Source organism: Lycorma delicatula, chromosome 4 (assembly GCF_047948215.1).
Source record: "Lycorma delicatula isolate Av1 chromosome 4, ASM4794821v1, whole genome shotgun sequence".
Taxonomy (NCBI): Eukaryota; Metazoa; Arthropoda; class Insecta; order Hemiptera; family Fulgoridae; genus Lycorma; species Lycorma delicatula.
In genome coordinates, this window is record NC_134458.1 from 60,613,876 (window position 1) to 60,634,383 (window position 20,508).

Sequence of the window (20,508 nt, forward strand, 5' to 3'; positions counted from 1 at the left end):
TCTTAAAGATTTACCTGGTAATAGAGTTGAATGAAGATGAATACCACATTCATCTTCATTCAACTGTCTCAAGGCCAGTCCCTGCACCACACAGGGACTGGCCTCGAGACAGTTAAACCTAAATTCGGTAAAAGCTTAATCTTCTATCGTTCTGAGCATTTCTTTTTCTAAACAAAATTCACGTCTCAAAAACAGATTGATTTTGTATGGAAAAAAATTTTCTGCGCGACATTAAATCAAATTTCTCTGTAGAGTAGAAGCATTAGATTCAAAACAAGAATATAGGGGTAAAACCAAGTGGAAAAAGTCCCAAGCATGACTCAATTAACTTACTAAAAGTCGAGAGCCTCACTACCATTCCGACATCTGTTTATAAACAAAATAAAATTTAAGATCCGTGTTTTTTCCCCGCTATTTTAGCTGTAGGTTGTTAAATATTGATTTTACAGAAAAAATTTAATTTTTCAAAAATGTAGAGGAAAATTCTACACAAAAAATGTATAGACAGATTCGGATCAGATCAAAAGTAAACGAGCTAGCATAATAAACAGTAGCGCTGTATATACGAGGGCTATTCAGGAAGTAAGGAACGTTTCCACCTGACGCCGCCAGGCGCACGCCAATCGCGTGTATATTGGTGTGCACGTGCTCGGCACCTCAGTCAGCGTCCAGCCGTGACAACGGGAACATCTGCCCGTTTTTTTAATATACAAATTTGAAATGTGTGCTGCAATCGAAAATCCCGCCAGTTGTGAGGTGCGGTCTGTGATTCGTTTTTTGTTGGTAAAAAACTTCAAACCAATAGAAATTCATCGGGAACTGTGTGAAGTGTACGGGAACATCGTAATGAGTAAAAGCTCTGTCAGGAAGTGGTGCATTCAGTTTAAAAATGGCCGAACAAACGTTCACGATAAAGAGAAGAGTGGACGTCCCGAGCATTGTGACTGACGATCTGGTCTCCAAAGTTGACGAAAAGATTCGTGAAAACCGCCGTTTCACAATAACTGAGCTTTCTCTATGTTTCCCACAAGTTTCACGGACTTTATTGTTTGAAATTGTTTCGCAGAAGCTAGGCTACCACAAATTTTGTGCAAGATGGGTGCGTCACTGAGTGGTTGAGATCACAGGCGGCAGAATTCTATGACACAGAAATTTCAAAGCTTGTCCACCGCTATGATAAGTGCCTGAATTTGTATGGTGATTATGTTGAAAAGTAGTATTTTAGTCCCTCTTTCACATGTATATAATAAAAAGTTTTTCTTGTACTTGGTTTTTTAAAATTCCAAAACGTTCCTTATTTTCTGAATAGCCCTCGTACTACCTATGCGGAGAGATATGACGTACCCGGCAGCACCGTTTCAACACGCGCGTGCGATAAAAAAATACCTATAACTTTTGATCTACGATAGATAATTCAAAAAATCAAAATGTCATCTATAAATGATACCTAAGGAATAACTTTTGGTAAATTTAAAAGAATTTGCTATTCATGTTTTGAATCTAATGCTCCTTCTCTCCTATGAAATAAATAAGTATGAAAATTAATTTTTTTTCAAATTTCAAACGGCACAAACGATAGTAAACTAATCTTTAATAATAACAGTAATGATAATAATATTAATAGAGACTTTATTTAAAAATAAAAAATACAATAATTAAGTTGAAAAAAAGAGCAATATTAACTTCCAGTTCATAGATAGATTCCAGTTATTTTAAAACCGTTTAAAAGCATCTATAATTTTTTGAAATTCCGTAACAATAAATCGTCCACAGATACGAGCGATTTAATTATTACATCTCGTATTCCTCCATCGAAACGAACACAAATATCATTAATAAATAATGAGAATAAAAAGGTACTTAAAAAACGATCCTGCTGGACATGGAACGAATCGAAAACTCCCTACAATCCTTCCCTTCTCCAGACAACCATAACCATTTCTTCATATAATTTTTTAATTGCTGAAGTAACCCTTTGACGAAATCCCTAATGTATAAATCTTGTAAAACGATGCCGATTCGTACACTCTGTCAAAGCAGATAAATTTTTGAAGAATGAAAGACCTTTCACCGTTTCACCTAAAATTTAGTTTAAATTACTCGTTCTCATAAAACCGAATGTATTGTCTATTGCAGAGTAAAACTTTACTGATTCTTTTAAAATACTTTTTTCTCGAACCAAAAGTAATCTATTCGACAATAGGTCACAAAAAGGTTTAGCTGTAGTATTACTGAAAGTAATAATCCCTCTATAATTCGATGTGTCATTTAAACTCCCTTCGGGGAAGATAAGGGATTTTTTTTTTAAATTTGCATGCTAATTAATTACATTAAATCATAAATATACTAGGAAAATTAAACGATTATTTTAGTAAATGATGTTTTATCGACTAAACTTTCAACAGTTTTATCTTGAACGAATCGAAAACTTAATTTTTTAAGTATGATTTCAAATAAATGTTATTTTAAAGAACTGCAATCATTAGCGTGTTAACTTTTAAATTTTCGAAACGGATAAATACTTTGGTTCGAAAAAGATTATTTTGTTTCCTTCGCCATTAAAAAGAATTAACATTTACCGTATATTACTAAATAAATGTACTCGATGTTAACTAACCCTTTCCAATTATTAGGCTTAAATATTCGCACGCAAATTTAAAACGTTTTCTTATTTCTTCTAAAATTATTTCAGATATGAATAAGATGGAAATAACTAAAAATAACCAGCGGACGCGCGTACATTTTTCGTGTAGGGAAATTTTAAGCTCTGAGAAATACCGTTGTCAGTGATCTCGGTTGTACAACCTAGCATCCATACATCGAATTTGCACCGAAGAGGAATTCATTTTATTCCGTATACGTCAAAGTTGTTTTTATTATTCATAAAAAATAACGCAAGCTATTCACCGCTTCACGCACAGTTTGACCTCGTTTAACCTAATTTTTTTTACATCGTTTTGTTATAACATGAGCTTTTCCAAAAAATATCGTGAATAAGGATACGTTAAGGTTCCGCAAACCCCTATTTGCGGAACTTCCTAGATTTAACTTCAAAATATATCGAGGAATTATTTAATGAGGACTTGCAATAATTTTACCGAAATCCCAACGAAGAAAACAATACGGAATTCCTGCTCGAATGATAAGACCTGCTTTCATACTTAAGAGAGCGTTTGAGCAATTTTTCGGTTCGTTCATGGATCATCTCGTATTTTATCAGAAAATTCAAATCGAGAACTGAACTTTAAAGCAAAAAGAGCTTGAGATGCTACAACGAACTTTAAAAAACCAAAAAATATAAAAAAGGCAATATTATTTATTCGTTTAAAAAAATCGGTTAATTTTTTTTCTAAAAGCCTTTTTATCTTTTCCTATTTTAAATTATAAAAAGTATATTTAACCTAATAAAGGTTAGAATATTTTTACAAAATTACCTATTTTAATTACCATCTAGTTAAATTTAGAGACGATTTGGTCAGACGTTGGTAAAAAATTGAATGTAAATCTATTTTTAATTATCATACGTTTATTATCTTTCTAAAAATAATATCGTCAATCTAAGTAACGAGTTAAAACCAAAAAATTGTTTACCGTTGGAAGAAACTCCCACTTGAAATATCAAAAATTTTCCTACATTTCCTAAAAATTTAGTTATATCCGAATACCGCCATTCTTGCCCGAATAAATGACGACTAGATGTTGGTATAATAAGGCAATTCATTTCACGTTTGCATGAACCGCATATATTTATACAAAACATGTATATGAATTTTTACGAAACAGCATTAAAAATGGAATAAATCGATCGTTTAATGGCGTCTCTTTTCACATTTCAACTATGTTTTTTCTGATGAATGAAAGGTACTTAAAATTGTAATATTTATAATTTTCGAAGACGTATCAATTAATTATTAACGAAGTACTCTATTTTCGTTCTCTTTGCGTCTGCTAGATAGCGTTATATAACACTATATAGCCCAGTATCTTGTACGTGCCTAATTTCTTTAATTGCAATAATACCATATTTTTCTGTGTATTTCTTTTGTACCAAAAGTCAAAATCTCTTAGTTTATGAAACAAGAAAATTTAAGATGAAAATTTAAGAATGTTTACATAAATTTAAAAACCTACTTTTATTTCGTAAAAAATTAAAGAACTACATTATAAAGTTTTTTTTTTTTTTTTTATATAGTCGTATTGGAAAGTCGCTGTACTCAAAACTCTTTTGGATTTTAGAACATCAGCAGCAGATCATCTTGACCGAGATGGATTAAATTTATTTTTAAGGTATATTTTAGGCAAGAAAAAAAGCGTGATTTAGTAAAGACATTTTTTTCGTATTTTACTGATATACGAAAAACAAAAATGAGAAAATTTTAATTAGGCGGTAATTCAGTCATAGTTATCGACCGAGTTTCTCACCTCGTTCTTTTGTCATAAGCTAAAAACGTCTGTACTATAATAACTTATTTACTTATAAAACTTTCATCAAATAAATAAATATTTTTGAGTATTTAAACCAGAAATTCAAATTAAAGTAATTTTTACGTACGATTTCATAAGATATTCGATTTAAAAAAAAAAACAGGAAAGTTATACCATGAAAAAACGGCTTTCTAAAAATAAAATTTTAAAACTAATAAAATCGGAATTTTTATGAAAAAATACACCATCTGTAGAAGCAAGGTTGCGAACGCGATCTTTCCTAGGACTGGTCTTTCGAATTTTCTCAGAGCCGTTTTAGATTTATCTACGACGAGCGAAACAGTTTATAAGGAAAGTAAAGAAAAACATAACACGCTTCGGTCAAAAAAAAGGGGTTCGTGTGTCAGGAGAAATCAGAAGCCTTGTATCACCTCTCCGGTGACCTTCCGGGATGTACAAATCTTGTCAGGCTCGGCCTGCATTGCACGACCGAAAACAGAGAAGAAGGAATCACCTATAACGAAAAGGATGGCGATGAGAAAGGTAGTACCACACATATCGACTAATTAACGTCGACCGCTTTAACCCACACACTATCGACTAATTAACGTCGACCGCTTTAACGATTCTAAATCAAAATCTAATTTTCCTCCCGAACTATAGAGTTAACGAAACGGATTCAAGTTTCTTTAATCGACAATTTCACCCGTCCCCGGAATCATGCATATAGTTTAGACGAGTCGACTATAAGCGGAGGTAATAACAACAGATACTGTATTTTATTAATGTTAAAGTGAATGTTCTGTAAAATCAAGTAGGGTTCACAAATGTTTCAGCGACTGAGTCCATATTCTTAACTACGAATAGTGTTGTAAAATAATTTGCGTAAGAAAACTACCTAAAATATTTCTACAGGCACTACGATTACTTCAAAGCTATCGGTAAGGATTTAAGGAAATTTTTGCATCTTTTTCCTGCAAAGATCTATTCTAGCTCTTTGTAAGTATAAAATAAATGTATTCAACCGACAATTAACGCAAAATTGCAGCTTTTTTAAAATCCTCAATATTATAGAAAATTTCTTATACTTTAGGGTAAACTTATTCAATTTTTCTCAAACTCACACCTGTATATTTCATGTAATTTTAAAAATTGGCTGGCCATTTAATTTGAACGACTTAACAAAAAATTATTTTCGTTTATAAAAAATCAGAATATTTTAAACCGTTTGTAAAATAATTAACTTTTTTTTAAACAATAAAGAAGCAAAATATAAAAATGAAAATTTATTTTTAATTTTCAGCGGAATCGTTTCACAAAATATTACGATCTTTCTTTGTCACATGTACGAAAAATTATTTCTTAAAATTATGTTCCTTAAAAAATATTTAACAGTATTCGTTTATGATATCGTAAAATATTCGTGAAAGAAGGTCAGTATTAATGTATCGTTATAAATTAAGATATTTAATGAAACGCGTATGAATTTTATTGCCGTTATACATGCGGTAACTAGTCGATAAAACTTAACGACTTTTCACTTGTAATTACGATAGCCCTCGGTGAATTAAATGAAAAGTAAAGAACTACCGAGGTTACGGTGTAATTGTATACGTAACTAACTTCGAATAGATTTTACTAAACTGGTCTTTATCGCCATCGTCGACCGGGGAAAATAGATCGGTCGAACCTAATCGTGTGCTTCTAATAACGTTACTCCGTTTAATAATAAACACTCAACAGTATGCGTGTCTTATTTACGCCTACAAGCACACGTTTATAAAGGGTAAGTACATGTCAGCAATTAAACACGATTAAACCGTTTTACATTTAAACACAGGGTAGAATAACCTTGCAACAGCGGTTATGTATTGGTAACCGCACGTACAAATTTGTACTCTGGGTATACAGAAATAATTGTATCTAACTGATTATCAAGTAAGCCTATTGGGGTTTAATAGAGCACAAGAAACTCGCAAAGCTTATCTCCATGAAAATGCATTTCTAAATTGTTAAACCGATCCTTAGAGGTGAAAAATCGACTTTCGATTGTAATTTTAAATGAATTCATTCTATAGAAACCATCCCGGAGAAGAGAGTAAACAGTCATCGTAGAAAACGAAGTGTTTTTCCATTCACCAGTCATACCTTTGAAACTATAGAAAAGAATTTCAACAAACGTTTAATCCTTATTTCAAGCGGTATTAACCGACAGAATAATAGCACTAAGAGATATCTCGATGATGATTAATTTCCGAGATATAGTGCGGTTCAAGTAAAAAAACGTCATTTAGAAACCCCTCATTTTTTTATGTTTTTCCCATTCGCTTCTAACAAAAAATTGAGCCTGGCATTTTTTAAATTATACCTCAGTATGCGACGAAATTGTCTCCGAGCAAAGCTCTCTGGGATCGACTAAAGTTTTAAAGTTTAAAGTTAAGTCTAAAGTTTTAATCAAGACCGTAAAATCTTCAGTTCGACTACACGAAGAAAGCCCGGAGATCAGCCAGAACATTTCCTTTTTGCAGAAAGATACTTTTTAGACGGTTTAAAAATCTACCGTAAAGGGTTTGATTGTCATTCGGCAGTGCGGATTATTTATTTATACATATAATTCCAATTAAACGTTAAATATTGCATTTACTATTTACAATAGTACGTATAATAAATCATTACAAAATACGCGTAGTAAAATACAAAATAATATAGATACAAGATGTACGCTATAACGGTAATACGTTAAAGTTTTTTAATAACCGGCAAAAAACATTATTAACACGCAGAAAATTCTCGATGCGTTATGCCACCATCAAAACGTTGGTTATTAAAGATAATGTAATTTACTTCAAAAAATAAATTTTAAAAATATATTAAAAGAAAAAAAAACCGTTCCTATTAGGAAGGCCGACCCCAAACGGTGGGAAGTGAGAAAAAAATATTAAAACAATAAAGACTGTTGAATTCGCTAATAGTATTTCTTAAACTTCTTTAGATTTACTGCGCGACGAATTTACAATATTAAACGGGTACGGTTCTAATAATTTTACCCGTAATTTATTATATTTTATTTCTTTTTACCCAATTATGCTAGGTCTAGATTTTTTACGGATAAAAAACCGAGAGCGGTCTTTCCGTTTTATTCTTAAATCACTTTTTTTGTTGACCAACGTATTTTCAATTCATCACTGAGATATTTTTTCAAAGTTGCAGAAAAATTAAAAAAAGTACCCTTTTTAACTTACTTCTAACCAAACCTTTTTTTAAGATAATTAACTTATTTCCGTATAAAATACGTAAAAAGGGAATCGAAAAAAAATACCCTGTAACCGCCTAATAGCTCACGTTTTTCAGTCCTCGGAAAATCCGGGCGTTTTGGACTAACAATTTTTCAGTTGTAGATCGTTTTTCAAGAAATAGTTACTTCAATCAGGAACAGATTAAACGAAACTGTTTTTTCGTTTCGACAAGCAGAGAAAAAAAATTTGAACGTTAATAAGAAATCGTTATAATGTCGTAGATTAATTAATATTTGTAAAAAAAATGTGACGAAATGTTTCGCGTAAGAGCCCGTGATGGGCAGAATTTCCGCAAAAAAATTATTAGGCTACAAACCGACCTAAAAGCAGCGTCCACAGTATAACCTTTGTAATGTATGTTTTACGCCATATCACTGTACTTTTTCGTATCTGCAGCAGTAATGTAACATTTCTTTTAAATAATTTTATTTCAGATACCAGTTTATACACTTCGTAATAACGGTTACACTAATTATGTAGTTATGTGAATATTTATTTTTTTTTTTATTATGAATACTAGAAACGACTATTAGAATATTATGAATACTATACTATTATGAAGTAGTATTATTATTACTATACTATTATTATTACTAGTATTATTATTACTATACTATTATGAAGTAGTATTACTAATACTATACTATTATGAATATTAGAAACGACTAGCACTAGATAGGGAATCTTGGAGAGCTGCATCAAACCAGTCAAATGACTGAAGACAAAAAAAAAATGAATACTAAATTACTTATAAGTAATCAATTCTGGCTAAAATAGCCGTTTGGTAGAAAAACCTGATAACCGGATAACAGTTTGTCTAAAAACACTCGAATAACGCTAGAAAAACTAGAAATCTTTAGTTATTAGGCGGTTGACAGAATATATTTTAGGATTTGGTTCGTGTCAAAACGTAAAAACGTTGAGGTTAAAAGGCAGATAAAAAGCATTTTTTTATAGTACTTCTTCTTTGAATAAAAATTTCAAAAATAAATTAAATTAAATTAGTGGTATCTTTTACCGTTCTCATGAATCGACCGGTCGAGCTTCATGCTCATCGGTAAAGATATTGTGCTCAACTTGTATTACTTATTACTACGCTCTGATACTGTATTCAATGTTTGAATGTCGATTTGCAAAGCGAATAGATATTTATTCTTCATAGACTTCATAGACTACCGCCTACAAAATACAAATACAAAAAGGGATCTGATTCTAAGCTCGATAATTCTTTTGTGATAATTATTATTATCGGTTAAATTTCACGAGTTCTCGTGAAATTTAACCGATGGCGGGATCCTTACCCGCCATCGGTATCTCCGTATATTAAAAATACCTCCTAAACAAGGTAAACGACTCCAGGCCAAAATTACATAATTAATGAAATTGTGTGTGGTGTCGAAACAAACTGTAAACAAAACATCCCTGGTTACGGTACATTCGACGTGTGGCATCCGGGTCGATTCAGAATCGACAACTAGAAAAGATCGATTATTATCTTTTGTGCCTTTCACTCAGGTGGAAATTCGAATCGGTTTAAATAGCCGGACAAAGGGTACTTATGAATATTAGAAACGACTAGCACTAGATAGGGAATCTTGGAGAGCTGCATCAAACCAGTCAAATGACTGAAGACAAAAAAAAAATGAATACTAAATTACTTATAAGTAATCAATTCTGGCTAAAATAGCCGTTTGGTAGAAAAACCTGATAACCGGATAACAGTTTGTCTAAAAACACTCGAATAACGCTAGAAAAACGAGAAATCTTTAGTTATTAGGCGGTTGACAGAATATATTTTAGGATTTGGTTCGTGTCAAAACGTAGAAACGTTGAGGTTAAAAGGCAGATAAAAAGCATTTTTTTATTCAATGCATTTTTATTCAAAAGCATTTTTTCTTCAATGTTTGCGGATGAATTAGACCGATGGAATCAATCGCTTAGATAACAGAAATTAATTCGTCTTACTCCAGTGATGAGGCTTCAAAAACATCCGCAAAGATAATTGTGAACTTCTGCAAAAATTTTGAGCGTCTACCTTCTGTAAAGTACCTACACTCCTTGAGTCGTGATAAGTAATAAGATAAGTTAGCGAATGTTTACCTTATTTAAAAAGCTTTAGTTTTTATTAAGGATATCCGAATCGGGGGATATAATATTTTTTGTCGTATTCCTTTAGGTTAGTTTAAAGAACAATCGATTAATAGGTCTACTTTATATTTACTGCTGTATATGTTTTCTTTTAAACAGGTAATCCGCCGTCAGAGGGTTGGCCTGTCATGATATGGTTTCATTCCGGCAATTTCAGTGTAGGAGCTGCGAGTTTATGGGATGCATCTGTTTTCGCCGTCAAACAAAAGGTAAAGATTATTAATCCATGATAAATAGATATACGAAAACAGTGTTTGATTATAGTAATTACAAATAATAAATATTTTGACGACCAAAAAGATCCAATACCGAGTTTATCAGCGATTTCTTATAAAAACAACTTACATCGAAATAGATTTTTACATTAAAATCGATATTTAAGCGGATTTAATTCGGTAAAAATATCTGTATAAATATATGCGCGAATACAAATGTATCACTCGATTTGCGTTTGCGAAATGCGATACTTTAAGAACCGATTGATATGGCATTTACTAATTTTTCTACCGACAAACAGACGCCGAACGAGTGTTTGTTTTGAAACATCGTGCCTAGGATATAAAAATTATCTAGATCGAAAATAATGGCGGAAGATTTATCTGAAAGAAATTAAAGTGCACCTCTTAAAATCGCCATATGCTAACACGGAATTTTACAGAGTAACGTATTCACATCGGATCTTTATCTATCCGTCGCTTCTCTCACTTCTGATAACAAAGAATGAATCCAACAGACTGTGAGAAACTGTACGATCGAAATTAATTATACTAAAGTTTTCTCTCTACGCCAGATGTCGGTTTATGCGTCGAATCGTAAGGTACGAAGCGAGTCAGACGGTATCTTAAATATGAAAACATAGAGACGGATTACTTTTGCAATAATTCCGTCGCCGTTAAACGAAAACACCATCGATATCTATAAACATAACAGATACGAAGGAGAAAATCTGATCCTACCGTCCGGTTTCCACAACTCTCTACGAGCAGTTCGCTTCTCCATCCGGATCATCCTCCAATTATAGCTCCGAAGATAGATTGACCTTTCTCCACCCTTACTCCTTTTTCTTATTCCCGATCTCTTTTCCCGTTTTCAGTTGGGTGGATATAGTGGGTATACGTCTGTTCTCGTTAAGTCCGTGCTAAGTGTACCGGGATCCGTACAGCGAGTCCATTCTTGTTGTAATTTACCAAAGGAGGCCGCCTAAGGACCAATTCCTTCTCAGTGGTCGGACAATAGGCGTAGAAATTATGGTGCTTATTGAGCAAACCCAAACTTTGGCCTCCTAATTTCTCCCGTAAAATACAAAATTAGGTTTCAACATACCAATATTTTTTGCGTGTATTAGTACTTTATATATATATATATATATATATATATTTACATCTTTTAAAAATACCTTTTACCCGAGTGGATTATCCTGCGAAGGTTTCGGATCACTCGAACAATCTCTTTTCAAATTTCATTTTCCATTTCGAGCTTTCCTTACGTTTGCGCGTGAATACTAAAGTCCGTAAAATTTACAACGGTTTTCATTTAGAATATTATTAACCGATTCAAATCATCATCACCATCACCATCACCACCACCATTGATCTATTAGGCTATCGTACATGGAAGAATGACAACTATGCTATAGTCATTGTATATTTTTGTCATTCGAGCCTTTAAAATTTATGTAAAATTAACCGGGCGATGAATAACGATCGCGATTTAACCTCAACCAAGAAAATTAAAAGATTTCAATTTAATTCGTCTCTGAATAAAAACTATACGGAATAAAACATTTAAAAAGCTAATGTTTAAAGACTTTTATGAAGTGCGGCTTTCGAACAACTCGGAATTCACTGAAGACGGCTACATTTGGAATAACGTAATAAATTTTCTAATACTCTGATTTTTTCTTTAACGTATATATTATCGTTAATTTGCGCAGATCCATGGAATTATTCCATAAATAAATAAATCACCTGCTCGCAACGTCTGTTTACAAACCCGTACTAAAAAGCAACCTCGAATACGATCAAGATATCGATTAACTCACCCACTTTATGCGACCTCTGAAAAAAGTTCGACTTATCCTCGCCAAAGCAGCCATAGTTTACATTCGAACGGCTCTGAAGAAGAATCACAGCGTTAATGTTTTATCTTTAACCCAAAAAATTTAAATGTATAAGAAATGACGATATTTGGTGTAAAATATACTCTTTTTAAGGGATGTTAATTTAATCCTTCATCTTAAATAAGGTATCATCTTAAGAGGACTACAATTATATATATATATATATATATATATATATATTATTTAAATACATTATAAATAAATAAATTTTACATAAATTATTTATTTACTTGCAATGATTAGATTCACTGCAAAGCAGAGCTTAAGACGTTCGTGACCGTTGTGGTGTAGCAGGATACCGCGGTGTTGGCCTCCCTTACACACACAAATGTATTTTCCTTCCAACACTTTATCTAACTTTAACATCTCATTCTACCCCGAATATGTCCCTGTGTCCTTGTTTACATAATGTTAAGAATAAAAATGATTCTAATTCGTTTCATGGGACATAACAATCCCAATTGTGTGAAAGCAATTTTCTTAGTTAAGTTTTTTTGAGGCGAAGAAAAATTGATAACGTTTTTGTGGTGTAAGAAAAGTATTAAACTTTTTTTGTGTTTTTTTTTTATTACTTTCACAAAGTATCGAGTTGTAAACTTAAAACTTAAATTGCCGACTTCATTTTATTGGGGTATAATTACTCAAAAGATTTTAATTTATTGTCTCGTCCACGAACAAAAGGAAAGCAATTTAAATAATTGAAACAACAAATTACTTATATTTCGACGTAGTAAATTTAATAACAAAGACATCATAATATAAAATAATATCATAATTTTTATCAATTGGATTGATAAAAGAAACGTAACCCTAACGTAAATCCAGTACCGATCGTATTTGGTTCTGTAGGGTTTTTGTGTCACCTTAAAATTGCAGGTAGAATATTTTTCTCTTTTTTTAGATTTTGAAACGAATAATCGGTTACACCATATTATCCCAATAACTCTGTATTTATTTTAACGCCTTACGTATCGATATTACGAGAGCTTTCGTTCGATCACCGTCTGTAACTTTCTCAATGAGGATTTGATTTCCTGTTTTTTAAACCCGCGAAAAGAACCTTAATCCGGCAACCGTACGCAGTGTCTATGTATCCAGTGACAAACGCCCTTAGCAAGGATGTTTTGCTAAACGAATTTCGTGTTACTTGTCGTTCAGCGTTTATTAAATTTACGATAAGTTTTACAATCGTTTAAAATACATGTTGATGTCGAGTAACGTGTAACGTTTCAATACTCGACATACATATGGTGTGCGACTTCCATATATTTATAGAAGAAAGGCTATAATCGGATTCACAGCTTCTCATACTGCTTGAATAAAAACCCACGTAGGAATTCTCATAAAAGTAAAAGAAGTTCGCGATAAAAGAAAACAATACATCAGATATTCTGATAATAATTCAGGGCGTTCGACCTGCCGTTCTGTTCCTACAGATAGCTATAAACGAGAAAGGCACACGTTATAGATTTCGAAGTTAATGTAAAGTTCAGTTTTTATCTCTAATTTGCATGCCGTAACCTAACGAATTCGTCTGAGAACGCTCAAATAGAAAACCTGATAGTCCGTGGCAGCAGGAAAAGACTATTCGTTCATATTTATCGACTCACGGTATCATTTACTCGTTCTGACCGTGAAAAGAGTTAAATTTTGAACTAATTTATATTAAATTAAGTGAATAGAATTGTCGTTAAACTGTAAAAATTCACTTTTTATTCATTTTTTTAATCGCGTCCTTTTTAATCGCGCAATAATCTCCATTTCGTGTTCCTAAAATCGATAACCTAGTTCCATCTTCCAAATCTATTTTCGATTACAATTGAGAGAAAACAGGCAGAGTGTCTGCAAAATACGAAGTTATCTGAAGCAAAATAAAACGTGGCAAGACGTTCCAGGAATATCACTATTTATTTCGATTATATTTTCTTACTAAATTATTGTAACGTAATTAAATTAATTTAACGCGACCGTTCAAAGAAATAACAGGTGACTAAATCCATTTACTTAAAAGCACGCTTTTCATCACTCATATAGTATTAGCGATCCAGAAAAAAGTAAATACTTCAACGTAATAGAGCTTATATTTTAATGTACGAATGAAAATCGTATGCCAAACGATAGGCCGTGTTCAAAAATCTGCTCAGATCAGAAATCTGGAGCAATTGCCTCACGGTAAACGGCTTAAGTATTGCTTTTTACTCACAAATATAGTTAAAAATCCCAATAATTCCGTTTTGCCGAGTCCAGTAGTTGTGACGCGGTTAACCTCTTTGTCCTCAACTCATACAAGCATCGCTTTCCTGTTTACTAGTGTTCCATAAGCTGTAACGTTTATTCCTAAGACGGACGGCCAATATTTTACCGTGAAATAATTAGGTTTATTGTCTTATGTTTCACTGTTACGCAAGCATTTTAAGTAGTGAATTACAGAAGAAAATATCAAATAAATGAAATTACACGACACGGTATATCTAAAACACGAATCTCACAGACGGACACGAAGCCATATGCATCGATTTGGTGTGTGTGTATGTTTGAGTTTGTGTGTGTGTGTGTGCGCACATACACAGCAGATAGAAAATGTAAAAAAATCGTGACAGAATATTTCACGTGATATACATAACAGAAAATACGAAATATTCTTTATTTTTACAAGTGTGTAATGTTTTCTTCTTACCAACACGAACGCCACAAAAACATAAGCCCTTATCTAAATCACCTTATCGAACGTAATTTTTCGTTTTCTCTTCTACCGCTAAAAAATATGAAGTAAATTAGAATTTTCCAGTTTATTACAAATGGTGAAATTTTCCATAGTTCTTTAGTTGTAAGTAACGGGCATATATTATTTATGTAGATTAAAATACGAAGATCGGAGATTAGATGGACATCGAGCAAATAATTGAAGTTTAAAAAGAAACATTTGGTTTTTTCTATGAAATGCGGGTAAGTTTATTTAAACAGAATTAAAAAATGACTCGCTTTTTAAGAACATGGGAGTCGTTCTTTCAGCAGCATATTTGCCATTAATTGCTTGTAACGTCGATGTTACAATGTTTGGCCGATGTTAGTAATACATTTCTCTTATATCGCCCGTCGTACGATCTAGAGGATATATCTTTCAAGTTTTGAAAACTAAACGATGAATTCAACAAATAACACGTAAGGGAATATAAATTACACTCACGCACATGTATAAATATTACAAAAAACTCAAAATGAAATGAAAAATAGAAAAATATAAAGCTATGTAGTTTTCAAAACCAAATGTAGGAAATTTTACTACAAAACTTTTAAAAAGAGTCAACTGGCGAGTATACAAATTAAACTCCAAACCACTGCACTGAATACTACACCGGGAAGGCTGGACGAACATTGATCCACAGATACAAAGAATACAGACGAGCGTGGCACACGATAGAACAGCCTTTGAAAATCACTTCCTAGAAATCGGATATACGATTTTACGAGACGATTTCCCAACACACAGAAGCCCTTTTGGCTTTTCTGTGCGGGCAAAAAAAAATCCTAGCTTGACAAATTCGAAAATATAAAATTATTTCTCTACAAAAGCAACATAATAAACTAAAAAACACAGGCTCGAATAACATTCGATCGCATACTAAAGGGGTTTACTACCCTAATAACTTTACTAACAGCTCAGAAACGAGCGCTAATGACAACAGTGCCACTTATAACACCATGAAAGAGGAATTATACAATAGCTCCATAAACATCTTCTGGAAGCGTAATTCCATTTCCAGAAGTAAATTTACTTGCGGAAGTAAAATAATTCCACTTTCCATTTTTCCAAAAGTAACAGTATTAAGAAAGCAAGTGTACTTTTTTAAATAAAAAATTTGTCGTGATCGGGTAAAAATATTCGAAATCGTGAATGTAGATATTATTTAACTCCAAAATTTTAACATGATTGATCCAGGAGTAATAGCGACAAAAACAAGTTGACTCGGGTAATGGAGGACCGTGCGTCAAGCCCGCTTTTAAGTTGCGGAAGGGATCGGATATAACCGAACCTCTAATTTATTTATTTATTTTTTTTTTTATGGCTTACCCAATCAGAAAAATTTTACTGGTGCTTTTCTTAAACAAATATCAAGATTTAAGCCATCATCTCTGTATGCACTTAAAGACAGAACTAAAACCGCGTACAAACAATGGCAGGATTTAACCGATTTCAATGGAGCGGCAAAATCAAAATTGATGTTTCTCTCACTCTCTCTCTCTCTCTCTCTCTCTCTCTCTCTCTCTCTCTCTCTCTCTCTCTTACAATTTTTATATAATCTTTTATAATTATCATTATTCATTTTTACTCTCCTTCTGAATAAAGAGTAACGATAACAACTACGAATGACCTCCCGTTAAAAATCATAAAATTAAAACCGATGAAGTAAAAAATATTTTAATTACGATCATATAAAATCATTTATATTTTTTTAGTATACTGTAATACCGTCCTTGTACAAGATTCTTTAAATACAGAAAAACAATGTAGACGTAAAATATTTAAATTGTGAATGCGTTCGATCACACAAATTATTTGACCTAAATCGTTACGGTTTTCATTACCCTAAAACTTTCCCTCTATTTTTTTCGTTTGCACTCTTGTTATGACCTCTTGTCTTCCATAAAAAATGTAAGTATCGGCTAACATTACATAAAAATACTTCCTATTATATTGTACGAGTACATTTTTTTTTTTACCGTGAATTAACCTTTTAATGATGCTACCCTTTTTAAGCTTCCTTAAGCGATGCTAATTTTACAGCTTATATAAATAATTATTAATGTTTTAATTATGCAGAAAATAAGTTGTTTGTTAATTTTTCAGGTGATCGTCGTGACAAGTTCATACCGACTCAACGTCTTCGGGTTCTTTACTACTCTAGACGGTTTTGCGCCAGGAAATTTCGGAATGCTAGATCAAGTGGCTGCAATAGATTGGGTAATAGATAAAATAGATTTATTCGGAGGGTCAAAAGAAGATATCGTTTTAGGTGGACACAGTGCCGGTGCAGAAAGCGTCGCGCTCCACATGCTTTCACCTTTATCCAATAAAAAATTTACTAGAGCCATAGCGATGAGTGGAAGCGCATTGACGCAAGGTGTGATTCGGAATCCGCAAAAAGATAATTATTTAAAAGAAATAGCGGAAAAATTTAATTGTAAACTCAAACCGACCGTCGAACTCTTAAACTGTCTTCGAGAAATTCCGGAAAAAGATTTATTAAAAGAAACGACCAACTTGGCGAACTGGGGTCCAATAATCGACGCTCCGTTCGTGAACGACTCTTCGGCATCATTTTTACCGGGAGATCCGCTAGAACTGTTAATGTCGGATAAATATAATAAGGTAGATTTCATGACCGGCTTTACGGATATGGAAAGAGCATTGACTTTTGCGGAAATGACAGATAAAGATTTTAACCGACAACTATTTGAAAGCCAGATTATGGAAGAGATGTCTGCCGATACGATTTTTGAAATCACGAGCAATTCAACGGTACAGTGTACCCTAAATTACGATCTACTATTCAATTCGGTGATTTTTTTCTACGGCCCTCCCTTATTGAACGAAGATGCATCCGAACTCAAGAAGAAATATTTAGAATTTTCAACAGAAAAGTACTACGCGGCCGGTTCGTTTCTACATGCGACGTACGTGAGTAAATCCAAAGCCGCTTTCCTGTACCGTTTCGATTACAAATTAAAAACTGAACTAAATGATCTTATAAAACTCGAAGACTGGATGAACGTACCGCACATGTTAGAATTACCCTTTATTTGGGGTATGCCTTACTGGACATCGTTTGCTTCTCCGATAACATGGAATAACGCAGACAGAAAGCTAACGGACATCGTAATGAGTTTATGGGGAAATTTTTCAAAATTTTCAAATCCCGCCGATAGAGGTAGGAATGTTCAATGGGATCCCTTCACACCAGAAACTCAGCGTGTTCTCCTTATCGATAAGAATATCGAGATGAGTAATCCTTCCACCTTTAATTATAAAGCTACAAAGTTTTGGAACGATTACTACCCTAAACTCGCTGAAGCATCTTATACGTGCTGCAACACGACGGCCGACAGCAAAATAATACGACCGAGCGGTACATGTTTGATTGTGGTATCGCTTCCGGTTATAATAAATAGTTACAGATACGGTTCAGAAATGTCATTTATGTTATGGACATGATTCAAGTGTGCTTTTGAAAAAAAAACTATGTAGAATTATTAAAAATGACAACGGTTCGGGCTTCTTAAAGAAGGTCATAAAAATTTGTATCTTAAAACGAACGAAGTGATTTGAAGAAAAAGGAAGATTTGTCTACATTTAACAAACCGAGTGTAAGTGATTAGTATGTTTATCATACCGTAAGTATAGTCATCTTTGTAAATAGCAACAGGACTAATTTTTGTACGCCATATATTTTTAAAATTGCATTTTTAAAACTAAAATATTAATTTAAACCGGATATAGTATGATCGCAATTATTAAAATACACCGGTTTCAAAATATAGCATTTAATTAAACGATGCGTTCTTTAGAAGTTAATAAAGTAGACATGACCTTTCATGTAAACTAGATGCCAATAACTATTCGTTATATTTTACTTTTTTAATTAGCAGATTAGCTTTTATTAACCCTCAAACCTTTTAAACCACAAACCGAATAAGATTTTATAACTATAACGCTTTCAATACTTAATTAAGAAGGTTTTCAGACGCTCTTGTGGCCGTCTTTTAGAAGTATGATCCGCGGATTTCTCGGCACACTCGTGTCATCCGACGACCGCGTAGAACTCGACACTAATGCACATAAACGTATATAACATCATACTCATCTACATACTCGTATACAAAAAACAAAAACTACATCGCGCACAGATTCGCAGAAAATAATCACAAATTCAAAAAATCTGGATGCGAAGTGGCCTTCAGAACGACAAACAAGCGAAATGATTACACACAAAACAGGTTCACCGGAAAAAGATATCGCCGTTGCGGATGGATTGTACAAACCGGGCCTCTCCGACCCGCATGATGTTGTACATCAGATCTGCATCAATTCTTTTCTGATCGTTCTTTTAAGAACGATAAAAAAGAACGCGGATTCAAAGATCGATGCACGATTTTAAAACCCTTCGTAGTGACGTAGTCAACAATGGCCGTCTGGCAGACAAATTATAAATCTAACGACATTAACAAAACCCTTGATATTCTAAAAGTACATATACACTAAATAGACAAACACACATCAGTATGTTAAATGAGACAAGACACTATTCAAGTCCAACACATTTTTCGAACTTATTCTAAATTTATGTGTGCCTGTAAAAAAGAAAATACCGGGAATAACATAAGCTGACTGCCAGGAAGAGAAGAGCAGTAACAGTCACCGAAGATGATCGATCACAAATGCAACTGAATTTTTTTTTTGTAAATTTTTAAAAAGGCACTATATATATAAAATTCAAGTCGGTTTGTCGTTTCAAATGTTTATCGTTGTTAAATCGATTTCATCACCGATTATCATAGACAAAAATATAGTGAGGATAAATCAAAATAATTTGAAAGTTTATATTTATGGAAGAATCGACTAACTTATAAACGTGTAAAATTTTATAGATACAAAACAAATTATATTAGCTTAAAAACCATTTTCTGTTTTTAATGGATCCACATTCAGATAGAAGATATATACATATATATTAAAAATTCTTATTACAGAAACATCATCTTAACTCTGCAAAACACAAAAATAAATAAAATGAATTGCATTTTGTCTTCAGACCAGCTTACCTTGCTCCTTCTTTGCAGATGTTCACTTGAGTTTCTTTCTTTTTATAGTCATTATTTACTTTGAACTCTTTTTGCTTCTCGCCTTTAAAATGTAGCCGTTGCAAAGAGCAAACTTCCTTTGCTCTTTGCAACGGCTTTTTCTACTGACTGGTTAAATTTTCTAGGAAGAGGGAGAAATCGATAAAGGATTATGATCATTCTTAATTATAAATATTTATTTTTGGTCTCGATATAATTTTTATCAGTATACAGTATTTATGGGTGATGTCTCCAAAGAAGTGTTCCTCATAAAAAATTAAAAAATCTTCCTTGTAATTTATGTTTAGTCAATTCATTAATTTCCATGTTATATATATATTTTAAAACAATGCTAAACAAATGGAATAGATCACAAGTTAATGAATCAAGCATAACAAATTTCAGTCAGCTTTTCCGGTAGTTCAAGAGGAAATCAAAATATCTATTTATTACTAAATTTGTATTTTTTGGAACAATGATAAAAGGCCAAAGAAAAGCAAAAAATCTGTAATTATCTCTGGGAAACCTGGGCATATGAGATCCCATATAAAAATTAATTATTTTAACATAAGCATTCTCAAAATTATATAAAAAATTAATTTTTGAATATGATCTGGTTTCACCAGTAAGATTATATATGTTCCTATATTTAAAATAGTAGTCATTGCTATTACATCAAAT

The 20,508-nt window shown here is 32.7% G+C and overlaps 1 protein-coding gene across 1 annotated transcript in view; it reads left to right on the forward strand.

Moving 5' to 3' along the window:
* Window positions 1–19,885, forward strand: part of LOC142323445 (SAGA-associated factor 11 homolog) — a 94,029-nt gene extending 74,144 nt beyond the window's left edge. Inside the window, exons 3-4 of the mRNA XM_075363064.1 lie at window positions 9,969–10,078; window positions 16,838–19,885. Of these exons, the coding sequence (XP_075219179.1) occupies window positions 9,969–10,078; window positions 16,838–18,202 (1,475 nt within the window). The 3' untranslated portion in view covers window positions 18,203–19,885. The remainder of the gene's footprint in view (window positions 1–9,968; window positions 10,079–16,837) is intronic.
* The last annotated feature ends 623 nt before the right edge of the window (window positions 19,886–20,508 follow it).